Raw genomic sequence first — 18055 nt, forward strand, 5'->3', positions numbered from 1 at the left:
GTCAAAAATATTGTGATATTTGATTTTCACCATAAAATGACAATGGCTGGCCGCGGATTTGACAAATAGATTGTCTTCGTTTTATTTAGGCCTTCAACTAATGATTACTTTTATTACTGATTATTCTGTCAAGTATTTTCTTGAGTAATTTATTTATTGTCGGTCTATATAATATCAGAATATAGCGTCTATCTCAAGTCCCTGAGCCCAAGATGTTGTTTAAATTTGCTTGTTTCGTCCGGCGCATCACTCCAAAACCCAAAGATATTCAATTTGCTATCCTAGAGGAAGGTCTTGTGAAGACAAGCAGATATTTACATTTGAGAAGCAAAAACTATTCATTATGGAAATGTATTTTTTCTATCCATCGACTAATCTGATAATTGACAGATAGCCGGATACTCTTCAGTTGTACGATTGATCCAAATGTAAAAAATGATGGATACTCTCAAAACTGATCCTCTAGTTGGCCATGAGCCAAGTGAGGAGCAAGCCAAAGTAACAGTTTTAGATTTAATTTGGCCTTCTGTTACTAAATTATATAAATCCGGACAGATGGGGCTTCTCAGGGCAGAGTCTGTTATGTGCTTTCATTGTAACTTTTTGACATTAGAAAAGGCTTAAGGAGCCTCTATAAGATTCATGTATATGCCTTATAATAGCAGCTGTATTCACCATCATCCCCAGGGCTGACACATACATTCTTATTCCCCCTAGTCTCAGATCCTTAATTTATATTAGTCTAGATTTAGCCAAGAATACATCCCACGCTTCCTTGCTTTTTGAACAAAAATGGGAGCTGTTAATACATGCACAAGTTGTTGCAAGTGATCTGCCCTTGAGCAAGGGTAGCAGCCAAACCGAATTTCAACAGCAAGGCTTAATGTGCATGTCCGTGTTTGCCCGCTTTTAAAGCTCACATCCTTAATACAGGGGTTTTTCACTTTGTTCCCCACTCTGTTGGTGATTCCAATTTTTGTTTTCGTCTTTCAGTGTGTTCATTTTGTTATATTTAACATTGTTTTAATCTTTTACGCTGTACCGTGCAATATTAACACCACATGAAAGATCCAGGAGTTTACAGGAGCATTTCAAATCAATTTGGTTTATAGTCTCAAGAGTAATCGCAGGACACTTCACAGATAGAGTAAGTCTAGACCACACCCCCAGCAGTTTTTAAGATAAACAGTGGGAAATATAGTAACATAGATAATGGGACTATGACTTGAAATAATAGTAGCAATGCAGGGCTTAGCAGGGCGTTGAGCAGGACCCCAGCTGCAACTACGATTTAGGTGCCACCTCAATCCAAGGAAATCCGCGAGTTACAGTTCACATTAATGATACTTTGCTGTATAACCATTAGTAGTTCTCATTGTAGCAGTCAGCCTTAAAGTGATATAAGCATTTAATTCCCTGTGTTTATTTTGTATATGATGTACCGTGGCGACTAACCCTCCCCCTGTTTTGCTGTCTTGCAGGACCGGAATCGGCCCTTTGATGCTTTTAGCTTGCACTCTTTGGAGAATTCCTTAATGGATATGATAAGGACTGACCATGACAAAGGTAAACCACACCCTGCCGGTGGCCCACCAATGACTATCGCTGATATTATATGGAGGAATCATTTTGCAGGTTAGGAATATTCATATGTCCATGCTTACAGTATTTTTTTTATTTTTTTTTGCTTCATGGGCATAATATCATCTGGGTACTTTTGTTTTTCTTTTGCTCAATTTGCCAATCTCTTAACCAGTTCAGTACGGATCATCATGTTCTGTTTTGAAATTTAATAATTAACATTATGAGCCTTACCTGCAAAATCTCGCATAATGTTTTGTTTGTGTGTGCGTCTGTGTGTGTGTGTGTGTGTGTGTGTGTAGACCAGATGTGCGTTAATGTGCATTCAGGTTGCAAATTGCATTTTCTTTTGCCTTTCTTCTTCTTTGCCTGTTTATTTTGCTGCTTTCTGCTGATTGGAATCCATGGATCAAGTGAAAATGTCACATGACTGGTGCTTTTGTTGGCTGACTATGTTGTGAGCATAAATGTTGAGTGACTGAGTATGTTTGTGCTTTACATTTTTCCTCAAAATTATTGTCACAAAGTAGACTTCCAAAACCCTACGTGGATATTTATTTTGTGTGTGGTTGGCCCCAGAGGACTGAGTCATAGCCTGAAGATCAAGTCTTTGTTTCTAAGCAACATTGATACAGTTAGAGTGAAATGCAGATTCATACTAAAATAATTTAACATCACACTATATTTATCTCCTGGGAGGTATAGAGAATTCATGAAATCATGAAGAAAACATTGTTATGGCATCTTTCTACGGCCCCTTTTTAAAGCCAACCAATGTATGTCAGACATTTTAAAACCAATATTTTTGTAGCACTGGTCACGTGTCTATTGTAAAAACTTTGGATCAAGTCTCCCAGATGGGGCCCTGTCAGGTTGGGTGGAGGGTTTTTATGCTCCCCCATCCTCCCATCTTAACAATGGAAAGATTGGTGGGAGGGTTACATAATGAGCAGAGCATGTCGCTTTCTCATGCGTGGAGTCTGTTTTCTCAATCTCGTGCTGGGAGGGCATTGTTGCAGCAAAATGGTCATCCTGGCCCGGCCTAACTTTACTGGAAAGGTGTCGTAATGTCCTGCACGCCGTCCCTTATGATTGCGTATCAAAGCGCAACCGACAGAAGAGATACAAGAAAAGACTGGGAGGGTGGTGCATGGACATGGGCGTGCATTCCTGCATCTCTCTTTGCTTGTTTACCCCTCTCGCCATCATGTAGACAGCGTGGGGCTGCAGTAAGCTACCATGCCAACCACAGAGCAGTTCCACCCTGCTGGCATACCTACCCACTGTCTGGGAAGGGCCCTTTGTGTCTGCTGTGTAATCGACTGCCAAAAGCCTGGCTGCTGGTGCTTTTTTTTTTCCAACTCAGAAGGTCATTTAGATCAGAACTCAGGGTTTTCTCTTCCCTATTAGAAGGCTTAGGGGCTGCATCCAAGCCGTTTTGGACATCACCTGAGCTGATGGAATGTAAACTCCATGTGAGCATCACAACTAACTAAATTCTCAGATCTAATGATTGTAGTTGGTCCCCAGTCGACGGCTTTAGCAGGTTTTGTCTTTAGATGTTTTAAGTGGTATTTTATTATTATCTGATCTAGCTTTTCTAATGTTTTAGACACAGATATGGACAAAAAAATGGTCCAAAATGATGCGAAATTGCATTTTCTTTTTTCAACACAACCTTTTCTTGAGGGATGACCCCAAAACCCATGCATCTAAGTCTTCCACAAACCTAGGGTAAACCCTAGGAACTTGTACAACAAACGCTGTATTGGGGAAAGAGCTTTGCTACCCGACAGGTCTGGGTCATGTTGTGTAAAGCTTCAGGGTCAGGTTGGGTTCAGTCATTTTCCAAAGTAATTTAAGAAGTTCCTCTATTTCTCTCTCTGACTGTACCGATAAAAATAAAGTAACAAAATGTACTGTCCAATGGAAACGGGCGAAGGGATAAAGTATAGGAAATGTGTGGACAAGCTAAATGTTAGTAATTACAGTAGCGTCGCAAAAAAAGACTTTGGGTCTCAAATGTGGCTGTACAAATTGGGTTTGGTCAGGTTTTGACACGGCACGGGCCAGCTTAAGTCGAGTGAATTGCCATTTTGTTCTTAATATGATTTAATCAGCCTGGCATTGTGTTCATGTTGACTGACTTCCTGTTTTGAAGTGGGTGTGTTTTGTTTTGCTTTGCCCTAGTCAGTTGCAACATAATTTAACCTAGTTTCCCCCTTGACACTGAAGCTACAGAAGTGTTTCCTTGAAGAAGTTAATTAAAAAATTAGGGGTGGGGAAAACCAATCCCCAAATATTATGCATTGTGATTTTTTTGCGGCGATTTTTATAATTGATTCTTTTCCCCAGAACAGAATTTTCAATGATTCACCTCAATATTTTCTGTTTATACGGTACTGCCGACAGCGACTACATCATATGTACTTCTTTACAAATTAAATAAATGTCAGACTGACATGTGATGTGCATTCTTTTTTAGAAACACACAGATTTTAGAAATGTATCAGGATCCATTGTCTCTACAAGTGAATTATTCAACTTTTGTTTTTGCTAAAGAAGGAAAAGAAAATCCCAATACTCAATACTACCGAAACGCAATACGTCTAGAATCGCAATAAAGGAAAGTCGCAATACAAATCCAGTCGGCAGACATGTATCGTGAAAACATTCAATTGGACAAAAGCACATTGTCCCAGCTCTATTAAAATAAATGCTGACTGTAATAAATGATGGGTCGATTTAAGAGTTGTCATTTCTTTAAGTTGACTTGCTAAGGGTCAAGTTTGACCTGTCTGAGTCGTCAAACAATTCAGAAATGCAGGTGGTGACTCTGGAGATCTGGAACGTGCTGAATGCTACGTTCAGGTGTTGGTTTTGGGCCGGTGCCCCTCGCTGTAGCAAAGATGGCCGAGCATCCAGTGCTGCAGTTGGGAAGTTACTGGTACGCAGTGAAAATGTCATAGACTGACCAGGACTTGGTTTCCCAAAAGCATCTTGAGGCTGGATGAGAGATGCAACCCGGCGAACCTGATCAACATTTGTGACATGACAAGTGAGCGAAGAAAATCCACCAATAATAAAATAATATGGATATTTTAAGTTGAAAACAGTCCTGATTTAGACGTTGTTATTGCGTGCTGAAAGGTCCAGGTCCGTAGTTCTTAATTGAACCTACCAAGACAAGAATAGATGATAACAATAGAAATAGAAATATTTTGTTATGCTTAGTTAGTTGCCAGCTACTGTCATAGCAAAGTCCCTCTTTGAGGATACTACCCACCAGCTGAGCGCCACTAGTCCAAACTATTAACCCCGTAGGCCTGGTTTTGCATTCCCAACTGAGTGTGTCCCTCCCACTGCCATCCTATCGTGGACTTGCATTCTTCTCATTGTGACTGGAATAGATGTTTTTCCTTGAGGGTTTTATGAGTCCCTGTATGCATGCATTTTTCTAAAGAAGGAAAAGCACTTGTAGTGTGATGTGAATATAAATCTGTGGCGTGAGTGTGTGAGGTAACCCCCCCCCCCCCTTCTTTCTCTCTCTTTCTCTCTCTCTCTAAGACAGGATGCAGGGCGAGGCTATCTCGAGTCAAGTTTTTTTCTTTCTTAGCAGTTGTGTGAAGAAGAGTTAGCTTCAAAGGGTGTGTGTGTGTGTGTGTGTGGTGTGTGTGTGTGTGTGTGTGTGTGTGTGTGTGTGTGTGTGTGTGTGGGGTTGTGTGTGTGTGTGTGTGTGTGTGTGTGGTGTGTGTGTGTGTGTGTGTGTGTGTGAGAAAGAGACTTTATTCTCGCATCCCTCAAACTTTGCGAAAGCTCTTTACTCCTGGGTAAGGAGCCGTGTGGACGTCTGAACAAACAGGCCCTTTCTGTAGCAAACACACACACACACACACACACACACACACACAACACACACACACACACACACACACAGACACACAGGTCTGCATGTAGTTCCTGAACTGGGTCAGCTGAGCTCATGTATGGACCTAGGCACCTCAACACTACCACACACCCCCAGAGATTCTCCCTTTGGCCTGGAAAAACACTACCAGTTCGACATCAGCTACCACCGCTGCTGCCAACACACACACACACACACACACACACACACACACACACACACACACACACACACACACACACCACACATATCAAAATCAACTGTAACATTCCATGCAAAGCACTCTCACCTCACACACTCTCACCCAACCGATCCATGCAAAGTCGACTCAGTAGACATGATACTGTGTTGTTGTCTCCTCCCCCACACACACACAAACACACACAAAAGTGTTAATTTCTCCTTTTAGTCCTCATGAACGCTGTGTTTGGATCCCACCCCACCCACAAATCCATCCTCTCTGAACATGCGCGCACACACACACACACACACACACACACACACACACACACACACACACTGCCTCAGCTGGTCTGACTCACATGATCTTACTCATGCGTCCGTTACGGTTTGCATTGTCTCTTTGTGTGTAAGTGCAGCTTTTAGAGGTTAAACTGCATGAACCTTAATGCAAAGTTAAGCCCTGAAGCAGAGCTGCAACTTACAAAAACGTACAACCTTACAGAAAATGTAAAGTTGTGTAAGTTGTTGTGTTACTCAGGGTTTTGTCCTGGGCTAATTCTTGACCAGTTGCTGATGCTAATCTCACAAAACATTCTCCTTGGGGTAGCTTCATAAATAGCGTACAGACAAGAGAGTGGTATCAATCTTCTCATCTAACTCGGCACATCACAGTCAAAGCATACTCCCAAAAGATACCTATTCCTGCAACTGTCAAGTCTTTAAAATGTCAACAATCAATCAGTTCAAAAAAGCTCACACAGCAGAGCCTGCAAACTACGAAGGTTTGGAAATGTATTTTACAAATTGCTTTAAGGAGGGGGAAACCTTTTCAATGCTTGTGCACATACGTTTTGGTATCTGGAGTACCTACCAACCCACCAACTGTGAAATAAGGCAACCCAGTCAATTTTATGGGCTTCCTAGATCAAATAACATGGTGTTCAATAAGCCGTTCAGTTTTCTATATTGCTATGTCACAAGCAGGCTCGTTAGAATATACCGCCCCCCCCCCCCATCTGGGTATCTCCACCCACGGCTTGATTACTAGGAGCACAATATTTTTCTGATTAGCCAATCAGTGCAGACTGGGCTTTTTGGGATGGGGGCTTAAAGGATAGAGTTAAAACAGATATATTCAGACAGACGGTATGAGGAAAATAATGTGTTTTTGAACAGTAAAATAAAAAAAATACAAGTATGAACTCGAAAATGCATTTTATAAATAAAATTGTTGACTATCGGGGCGCCCCGGTAGCTCACCCGGTTGAGCGTGCGCCCCATGACCAAGGCTCAGTCCTTACCATAGTAGCCCTGGGTTCAATTCCGATTCGTTGCCCATCCCCCTCTCTCTCCTCACTTTCTTGTCATAAGCAATCCTATCCAATAAAGGCAAAAAAAAGCCCAACAAAAGTTTTCTCTGGACCGATACATGTTGGTATGAGGTATGATGAAAACATGGTTCAGGCAAGAGGAGTAACAGTGTGATTGGTTGCCACTGTATAACTTTTCTTAAGGCCTTTGCATAGATCGAGTCCACACAATGCACTCTCTTTCTCTATATCAGATACAGTTGTGGTGTAAAGGTCTCCAATGAGGGGTGAGAATACATTTTTTTATAAAGGTTTTGGATAAATATTCAGCAATAACAAAGAAAAACACTACCTCCCTCTGTCTTAGGCTGCATCTACACTACTGTGTTTTGGTTTTAATACACATAACTTTACGTTTACACCTCACACTCATCCACACTACTCAGAGCACCTAAAGCGAAGACATCTGGAAACGTTGCTGACCCTGATTTTAGTTTGAAATGTCCAGGGTTGCGTTGTGGTCCGGCTGGGTAGAAACAGAGACCTTTGGAAACAATGATGCAGACACCCACGTTGGCTTCCTGATTGGATCAGTCACGACATGTCCTTCCCTGATTTGCTACGTCCCTGTCACGTGACCCTTTTACCAGAAGAGAACAAAAGACATCAGCCTTGGCTATCACTGGTCAATTCAACATGAATAATGAATTGCAGCTGTTTCTGACCTTGTTGTAGATGCTGTTGTGCAGTTACATTTTATATGCATTTTATAAGGCTACTACTGCCTACATACGCAGAGGCAAGCTATTGAAGCTTTTTAAGACAAAATATAGTTTAAAAACAATATAATCTTCTTTATGTTCATCAAGTATGATACATTTTCGATCGTTAAGAGTCATCAATGTTTTATTAGACTCTGTAAAAGTAGCTTTTCCTTGCTGCCTGCAAGGTGGATGCAATTATGCAATTATCATTAGAACGCACATGCCCAGTGTACGTGAATGTTCGGCGATGTTTGTCTAGAGGTGTGTTGTGATCGGAGTTATGGACGGAGATTGTAGAAGTTCTAAAAAGCTGGTTAAAAATGAAAACGTAGTAGTTTGGATATAGCCTTAGCTAGGTTCTCAAAGATCAAGTTTAGAATAGAATGCCTTTGTTGTCATTGTACACAAGTGCAGTACCTGTGCAACGAGATTGAAGCAACCCGTTTAGAGTGTCAACACAAAATATAAAAATATAAAAATAAAAAGTATAGGTAGTGCTGAAAAACAGAAAATGGGGGGACCTGGAGCACAGTCCTAAGAGCAACTATATATATACAGTGTGTATTATATATATATATATATATATATTTTATATATATATTATTATATATATATATATAAAAGCATTATGCAAATGATGTAAGCTGTAAGTTTGTTTGTAAGAGGAGTTCTGTGTGATCTTTTGGCTTTCATTAGGTTCAGAGAGGGGTCACCCTAGCTTAACCTGAGGTAAAAGCTCAATATTTGAAACACTCGGTTGGGCTGAAGTTGTGGAAGTCGATCTGACCTCTTTTTCAGCCCTTGTACTAACGAAACACGCGATTATCTCCATGTCGGAGGGATGCCGCTGTACTTTAAACAGCCAGTAATGACTGTATTCGAGATAAGGCGACGTGTTTGTTGGCTGTGTTAAAAGGTTAATCGCACCATGCTTCCAATAAGTTACAGTGTCACAGTGCTATGTTTTGTTGTGGTGGAAAATTCATGACTCCTGCAAGCATGACTGAGCTAATCCAGTCCAAGCAACAAAACAAGTCTGGGCTTGTTTTGTCTATTAAAATCATGGTTTGTCCAGATCTCACATGAAATACTTCTGAAATTATTACTACCACTATTAAACTGTGCATCAGGCTTAACTGAGTTCTGGAAATCCTCTTTTATAAAATGAAAGGCATTTGATAGTTTTACAATTAGTACTTTTATAAAACATTAAATAGCAGTGTACAGTTGGCATATTAAGGGATTTGCTTGTAGAAATATTCTCTAACCATTTGTGTTTTGTACTGCACATAGCTTAATATAGTTTTACGTGTAATGGCTTGATAACTGAATGAACTTTGGCACTGTTGTACTCGTTGGTATGAAAGAGGCCGTTTTGACATCAACAGAGACACACAAATAACTCTCAGCAGGTTCTTACAGAAACATCCATACCACTCAATCTTTTCAGTCATCTGTCAGCAGTGTGCAAAACCCACTCCCCTCAGTGGTTATTGTCGTCTTTTCTTTGCTGATGTAGTGGCAGTAGTCAGCAAGGCGTGCTGCTTTGGGGCACCCTGCTGCTGAGGTGTATATTCATCAGCACTAACATTTCCACACCTTGCTGTTGGCACACCCACTATCCTCTCACAACTTCTGCTGGAGCTTTCTCCTTAAGGTGTTTAAATATGTGCTATAATGAGTTTCTCAGGAGGGAGCAAAAAAACAAACAAACCAGAAAACAGTAATTGTTAATATTTTCTAGGTAACCTCTTTGCTGTCTGTCAAATCTCAAAATCAGCGGGCCAATATCTCCATTTCTTTTTTGCTTCTTTTTATTAATATAGCGGCAAATCACAACAGTTATCGCACAGCACTTTTCATAAAGGAGCAGGTCTAGACCGTACTCTGTGATGTTATTTACAGAAACCTAACAATTCCCACCAAGAGCAAGCACTAGGCGACAGATGACAGGGAAAAACGTCCTTTTAAGAGGCAGAAACCTCGAGCAGAACCATGGCTCAGAGTGGGCGGTCATCTGCCTCGGCCGGTTGGGGGTGAGAGAAAGAGAAAGACAGACAGAGAGAGAGAGACATGGAGAATTGTAGCAGAGGGTGTCGAGCAGGAACATGGAGGCAGCAGGTAACTCCAACCACAGATCCATTCTCCACAGCTCCAGAGCTGCAGGAAGTGATAGGAGGAGAGAGCAGAGGGCGAGAGAGCACAAGACTACGGGGGCGAGAGAGCGCAAGACTACGGGAAACGGCTTACAGCTTTCTTTGCAGCTATGTTGCTTTTGACTTCATTTGGCCTGGTTTCTTGTGGTCCTTTAATGACTGCCTTACTAAAACCTCTGAGGCCTCATGCTCCCCCTCAATGAAAACTTTGTAGCCTTCCCACTGGGGCACCGGATCCCAAATTTATGTCTGCTGGCTATGTCTAGCTAACCCATCACCTACTCTTTATCCCATTTCTACCAAAGCGGTTACGGCGAGGTCACTGTCCAGTCAGTCAGGCGCAATAAAGGGAGGTACTCTTACAGTCCCTGTGTGAGGAAGTGGATGGCGAGTCTCCCAAGTGGCTGTGCTGCTGAGCAACCATCACAGAATGGTTGAGAATAGCTCAGGATCTCAGTGAGGAAATGTCACTAGAAGAGCAGCAGCAGCACAGCAACTCAGGGGCCCCTCAAGCCCTGCCACTCAACTCCTGAGGGAAGCAGATGGCACATGCCCAGAGCTATTTTAAGGCTTTAGGAGGGCAACTGTCCCTCTCCATCACCCAAAATGACTAATGTAGACCGAAAGGGAAGCACAGACCCCAGGGTTTGTGGTGACTCTTGCCCTACTATCAAAGTCAAAGCTTTGACTGTGATTGTGTTCATTGGAGCGTATTAGCAATGCCGTATATAATTGATCCTAAAATTTACATTATTTTTTTTGCTCAACCAAATGCAGTGGCGCTAGGTCAAGGTGCTCTGTGCACCAAACATTGTGAACAAATGTCACACGGTCAAACGTACCAAACTTTGGCTGTTTGTTCCACTCCAGAGTTCAGTTGAGCTTTCACACCGCCCCAAAACAAATCGGACTATCTGACCAAATGCTGCAGGATTTGGTTAAAATGGACCAAACTGCTTAGGTGAAATCCACCTCAAATCCATTGCAGCCAGTCAAACATTTGGCCTTAAACACTCTCATTTGGTTGAACTTGGAGGACTAACAAATAGACCACCCACACATTTATCAATACTCATGATAGAGAGAAAAAAACCTCAGTGTGAGGACACAATTCCGGATCGTCCTCCTTTTGGGTGCATCTAGTCTTTGCCAACAAAATGTTTATTTCCTCTTGATAATAAGTTGGAAAGAGCAAAGATAATGTGACATTAGGCTATGTCACGCATATCCACATGTTCTAACAAACTTGTGCGAATGTATTGGCTTGTCGCACTCATTTTGTCCTTGAGTCCTACCGTTTTCTGGATTCGGACTGGCTGGGAGGAGTGTGGAAATCCACATCTGGGGCGCTGAAGGGTGTCCTCCCCCACCTTGCCTTTCTGTTTTTTAAACCAGGTCCAGTTTGTTCCATTTGTACTCTGAACTCTGATTTTCCGAGGTCAATGTTGGAAACGCCCCCTGACTTTGGATTTTCCAAGCTCGGAACTCGGACAACTTCGCAGTAGCAGAGTTCAAAATCCAACATGGCTGTCTTCTGTATCAACAGTTTTAGGCTGTCGTAGCATAAAGTTATAAGCACTTCTGTCTTATTTGTGTCTCACTAAATTAGTTGTTCACACAGACATGTTCAAGTTCTATCAGTGGACATGTTGTTGGCGTAATGCTTTGTTATCAACTAACCATGGCTAACCTGGCTAGAGCTAATGAAAACAATGAATATCCAACTTGTGAATGAAACTCAGGTTTGACGTAATTCCAAGCTCCGGCTTCCGAGTTCCAAGGTAAATGGAACTCATTACAAGTACTAGTTCCATTCCTGTTTGCGAACCAGGAAGAGGCTCCATTGCTGTCCCCACTATTGTTTTCTGTGGAAGAAACTTTTGACATGTCATCTTGTGATGAGTGTGCAGCCAGGTATGAGCCAAAGCCAAAAGGTGTGTTTCATTAAATCTGCAGACCAAATATTGATGTTGCTTCACCTTCTGTCTAAAGGACTCTAGGTAGACATAGGTAGACATACTGCTTACTTGCTGTGGGTTGAGTAAAAAGCTTGTGTAGGCGGATTTTGACAGAGGACCCTAATTTTAAGTGGTTGAGGATAACAGGGTGTGCCTCTGCGGCTGCCACTGCAAATGATGTTGACAGTGGGACCGCAATGTTTTGTCCTAAACCAGGTAGGCTATTTCTGCCTGTGTGTTTTTGTTGTTATCGCTTATTAAAAAAACAGTATCATGGAGACTGCGATAACCTGGAAGACTTCCATTTAGATTTCCCACACCACCCCTCTTCCAACAAAAACACTGACAGATGGGCCCTTGTAACATGCACACATTGTCACCATTGCAGAATGCACGCTCTGTTGAATTCCTAGCCTTATAGCTGTGTGGGTGTGTGTGTGTGTGTGTGTGTTTTGTGTGTGTGTGTGTGTGTGAGCGTGTACATGTGCGTGTGTGTGCGTGCATATGCGATATTTGACAAAGGAATGCGTGTTTCCACCGCCTTGTTTTGCATCGGCTGTCTGTGCTTGTCCTTTTGTGCCATTGTATCACATTGAGTAAATTTGTTGTTCATTCATTTCATGTTAAACATCATGGCTGGCATTTTCCCATTGCCAACAGTAGAATGAAAGATTAAATGTGTCTGTTAACACGGTGGCTTTTTATCAACAATATCCATGTTTTCCCTCTTTTGTAAAATCTTTTCTTTTTTTCCGTCCATAGGACGCATGGGCCTCAACTTTCATCATCCCGGAGCCGAGCACATAATGCCATTGAATAGTAAGTCACATTTCATTCTAGTGCCCATCATCATATCTCCATATGGAATTAATTAGAATTGTCTGAGTTTTAGTCAAAAGTGTTTTTGTGGTGTGTTCCCATGAAGCACATATAACCCCCTAACCACAGTGGCCCATGTCAATGTGCTCTGGGCACACCAGCCTACCCCTTTGCTAAGGTCTGGATTCCCTGACACCATAAAGCTAGTTGACCTGTTAATAGCGCTTCTAAAAATACCCCAACATGTGAGACAAGATTCACCCCCAGTGTTCCACCATCCGGCAGATGACTAACAGTGACATGAGACGAGCCGAAGAGAGAAATCAGGTCTATATCCCGTCATGCTGCTAAATGGAGGCCACATAGTTTTCTAGGTCAGGCCCTGCCCTTCCAAGTGGTTTTTAGTTGTCTTTGGATGGGATCAGGGATCGTGATTTCTTAGGGACTTGCACACCAATTTTGGCCTGGAGTTCTTTTAGGGGCAATCGTGTTTCCCATCTTTTTGTTCAAACCTCAGTAAAATATCAAGGATCTCTGGACTCACTAAGGATCAAACCAAATCAGCGAAGCCCTAGTTCTACACATGCTCACAAGTTCAGCCTACGAGGTATAAAAAAAGTCTAAAAGCCGAGGATATGTAACAAAATACAAAAATGCCCCTTGATAAAGCAATTTCTACCACTGGTAAACCTTCCTCATTTGACTCTTTTCATCACTTCCCCTCGGAAAGCGAGTCCCGGATTGATGTTAAACTTTTGTGTCATGGGATTACACTCAGACAAGCACAGATGTGTCCAGATCTTCCAAGTCTGTCAGAGCTGGCTCTCTCCACTGTAGCCCGGCGATGTGTGTAGACAGGGAAGCTTTGGTTTCAACTTTAAAGTGTCTTTTACTCAGTGTTTCTCCTTCATTTCGTCCCATTAGCTTTGTGGCTTCCCGCTGTGAGAATCTGTAAGGACTGCTTTCTTCGGATGGTGTTAGCACTTGAAGTGAAGAAGAAAGGATGGAGAGTAGTAAGCATGGCGCTTCTATTCAGATTTATTGGTGTTGTTCACTTGACAGCTTAGTAGAAGTGTCTGAGGCTTTGAAGCCATCATAACTAGAAGAATCACCCACTTTCCCTTCAAACATACTCTCTTCTCTCTCTCTCTCTCTCTCTCTCTCTCTCTCTCTCTCTCTCTCTCTCTCTCTCTCTCTCTCTCTCTCTCTCTCTCTCCCAGATACCACGCAGTTTGAAGTTGGTACTTATTCGGAACCTTCACTTTTCCCTTTCCTTCTCTCCCTCATGGGTTTTACCCTCCCTTACTGAGACATCTGACGCTTCCCCACATAACGCTGTCTTCATTTTGCCCTGGTTGCTAGGCAACTTTGTTCCTGCCAAGGCCAGACGGCGAGAGGGCAAAGCTGCAGAGAGGCTGCCCAGGTTTTTTGTTGGATTGGAGAGCCAGATCTATTTAATGAAAACATAGCAAGGGAGAAGAGGCTCAGAGACAATGTATTCCCAGAGAGGAGGTAGAGTAGTCCTACAATGGGGCTTTCACAATCCAAAGGCCCATATTGGTTTTTGAAGCGACGGGTTTGCTTTGTGACTGATGCGTTTAGAGGAGCAGGAAGATCTGTTTAGACTGTGTTACCCTTCTGCTATTTGTTTGAATTTGCCCAGTCTTAAAGTGGGTAGTTGGGATATTTGTGTGGTTGTATTAGATACGTTTCCGTTGACATTGTATTACCTACAGTAGATGGCGGTCTGCGCACCCCCAGTTTGGAGAAGCAGCCAGGAGAACCGACATGGACGCTAAGCAATGTACTGTTGTGGACAGGGGCAGCAGCTAAACATATTTTAGCTACCTAAAAAAAAACAAAAAAACACCTAAAACAATCAGTTTAGGCGTACGCTGTAGTTGAAATATTTTCACCGCTTTACCTTTGCTGTCAGACAGCCCTTTCCGTTATCTCCATCAAAGCCACCAGACTCTGACTTTGACAAAAAACAGTTGTTTTAGTTGTTTTACCTCGTACAACATAGGAGTTGCTGGTCTACCGCTGCCTCGATCAGCTTGTTACTTTGTGTTATTGTGTGACTTTGGTGTTTTGAGGGGTTAATTTGCATTAAGTCACACAACTAACCGATCAAGGCAGCAGTAGACATGCAAGTCCCGTGTTTACGAGGTACTGTAAAGTAACAGTTTTTGTCAAGAATCTGGTGGCTTTGAAAAGAGTTTGGATGGATATACTTCAATTCCCCCTCGGAAAGGGCTGTAAAGCGGTAAATATTCTAAATATAGCGAACACTTAAACTGATATAGATGTTTTGAGTTGGCTAAAATCCATTTAGTGGCTGCCCTCAGTCCAAAGCTTCCATACCTGTGCACCTGCCTTGCCTACCTGGTTGAGTACAAATACAACCCTACTTCAAAACTGTCCCCTTAAGTCACATGTTGCCTCCTGTGTGGCTTGCATTCAGCAGATCCAAATTGTGCTTGTTTGATTTCAGAGATTAGTGACACACTCAAACACAACCCTGAAACAAGATGTGTGTTTTTGAGCATGGAAGTTCATTTTTCGATCTTGGAAAAATAGGTATAACACAATATATATTTGGAGCTTTTGAATGCATCTCATGGTCTTCCTAAGTGGATGGAATTTACTGTGGTGTCATGGCTGGCGTGATAACAGATATATGGGAGGAGAACATGAAATGTGGTTGAAAGGCTCTGGAAAAAGCTGGTGAGTGGGCCTTGAGTCCTGAGTTCATTTGTCCAAATGAGCTACATTGTTTCCAGTTAGTCAAAAATTTAATTTAACCGATAACACCTGTAAAACTTACAATTGTTATCTTTATTTCTTTGATTTCTTTTGAGTCACTACAGTGAAACGATCATTGAAAATCCCAAAAAGACAAGGCGCAGGTCATTTTTGTGACCAGCTGATTTGATTGTGGTCACGACGCTGCACCTTCACCTTGCCATGGATTTCGATCCCTTCTACCCTGACATCATAGTGTGTCCTCTCCTCCCCGCCCCCCCCCCCCCCCTTCTCTGCATGTTATCCTCCCTCCACAGCTTTCCCCTCCTGTGGGAAGTTTCCACTCGCACCTGGCCTGCCATACATAACCTGGGAGTGACTTTTAATATTTCACCAAGGCCATGATAATGACTAACCTGCTCCACCTCTAGTACTGCATGCACACTGCTTTATGGCCTCATTTGTAAATATTCACAGAGGATTATCACGAATGCGAGCTATTGTGGGTTCATTAAACTGAGATATCACGATCTCTGGCTACGGGGAATTATGCTGCTTAATTCCTTAGCCATTTCCGTGCCTAAAAACTCCCCCCCCCCCCCCCAGCATCTGCATGCATTTGTTGCCAAGGCAGGTGCAACAGGTTTACTGTGGGCTGGTGCTAGTGCCAGGCTACGATAATCATCCCCCTTTCCTTTGCCGAAGCTTAGGTGTGGCCATCTGTGGTGTCTCAGTTGCCTTAGAGATGTTCCTTGTTTTGGTTTATTTCCACAAAACCCATGTCTCTATATCTTTTCCTACCCTTGTTCCTGACCCCAACCCTCTGTCTCTCCTTGTGTCTCTCCCCCCCCCCACTGTGCTGACAAGCAGCCCGGAGCTATGGCCGCAGAAGAGGTAACGTGTGGCATTTTCTCTGGGGTTCTAATTGTTGCCATGGCGGCCGTGTCTCTCTCCACGCTGAGGGGGTCTTAGTGTTTTGTGCCTATATGCTTTCATCATCTGTGCTGTGATTGAAATCCGATTAATTATTAGATTATGACACCAAGTTGTCCATGTTGTGCATTTAATTGACATGGGGCAAGGGTCTGCCAAATCAATCAATGTGATTCTTGTTTTGCTTGATGGTGAGAGGAAAAAGAAATCTTCTTTGCTTTCTTTTCTTTCCATTCTGAGTCAGTGTTCTACCTGTAATGTTATTAATATGAACAACAATGCAAATTGTTGTATTGCATAATACAAATGCATCCCAGTGTAAGAGCAGAGCTAAAAATAAATGATGCACTCCATTTCTCCAGTCAACGGCAGCGTGATTCTGCCACCAAATCAAACCCTAAACCTTTTCAAATATGATAGCGTGTTTAGTTGGATTGCTTCTGAAATTAATCTGGAGGGTTTCATAAAGATGTACGCTGACTCAGAAGTGATTCACCATCTGAATGGCAAAAGATGGGTGCTTCCAATGTTGCTTGTCTGTGAGTTGATCTACCTTTTTTCTTTTCTTTTTTTACTAAGTCTGTCTTTCTTCAGCGAGGAAAGCTGCTGTATGAGCTGTTTAAGGTCACTGCACTATTGGGCTGCTGTTATATGTTATAGTTGATGTAGGACACAGAAGACAGACAGTGCAGTATTCCCTTATTAAAATGTAAAATGCTTACATAAAAATGTAATTGCTTACCACATTTATCAAACAATCAAATTAGAGCCGGGTCATAAATCGCTATTATATCGATATATGAGGCTAGATATCCTATTACATTTTGGATATTGTTTTAAAAGGCTACATTACTGTAAGTGATGTCATTTTGTGTTTCAGTATTTGCCTTTATCCGCTCAGTCAATATATACACATTACTGCCCTGTGGTTTGTGATTTTTCTTAATTTGTAGAATAAAATTAAAAACATCTGATCACAAAAAATAGATGTACACATTACTGGTAATTATTTAAAAAAAATGTCATTGTGTAAATATTATGTGAAAGCACCAAATGACAACCCAACAATATTACCGCAATATCGATATTGATGTATTTGGTCAAATAAATATGGTGATGTTTGATTTTCTCCATATCGCCAAACCCTTAATCGAATAGTAACACCGCTGAAGAAAGAGAGAACTATGTGGTTCCACTGCATCCAACATTTTACATTTGGACAAGCAACACAACACAATCACAAAATGCACAAAGCCACGGCTGCAGCAGTGGAAGCCTGCCAGTGGCATACCCAGTTTGTTAAGCTGTGTCCGACAAGGAGAGAATACAGTAAACATGCTCATTACTGACTGATCCAACAGCGCCTCCATTCTCATTCTTCGCTGCAATTCAGCAGGTCAGAAAGATTGGTATTTTAATGAGGCTCACCAGGAGGTTCCCAAGACGGCATTATGATATAACGATTGTGATTTCATACACACTGTGGACAAAAGTATGCGCGTGTGGAGACAATTTCTCACGTTGAGCACCCAAATGCGTGTCTCGTTTAATTTACAGGAAAAAAAATACAAAGACAGAAAAAGGTGCTGTCCGGCAAAAAAAAAAAACGTAGGGTCCCACGTCCTCACGTATTCCTAATGTTTAAAGGGACCCTGATCCGCGAACAGTCATCATTACATGCAGTGGCTAAGGGCAGTAA

General features: G+C 42.1%; 1 protein-coding gene across 10 annotated transcripts in view; it reads left to right on the plus strand.

The window, feature by feature from the left end:
* The window catches only part of cpeb3 (cytoplasmic polyadenylation element binding protein 3), a 52764-nt gene that overhangs the window by 12080 nt on the left and 22629 nt on the right, over window positions 1-18055 (plus strand). For 5 of the 10 annotated variants that reach the window (XM_032541035.1, XM_032541038.1, XM_032541040.1 and 2 more), the window contains 3 exons: window positions 1482-1635; window positions 12622-12678; window positions 16294-16317. In XM_032541035.1, the coding sequence (XP_032396926.1) occupies window positions 1482-1635; window positions 12622-12678; window positions 16294-16317 (235 nt within the window). The remainder of the gene's footprint in view (window positions 1-1481; window positions 1636-12621; window positions 12679-16293; window positions 16318-18055) is intronic. The other 5 variants (XM_032541041.1, XM_032541045.1, XM_032541036.1 and 2 more) reach the window with 3 other exon arrangements.

The sequence above is a fragment of the Etheostoma spectabile genome, chromosome 17, assembly GCF_008692095.1.
Source record: "Etheostoma spectabile isolate EspeVRDwgs_2016 chromosome 17, UIUC_Espe_1.0, whole genome shotgun sequence".
Taxonomy (NCBI): Eukaryota; Metazoa; Chordata; class Actinopteri; order Perciformes; family Percidae; genus Etheostoma; species Etheostoma spectabile.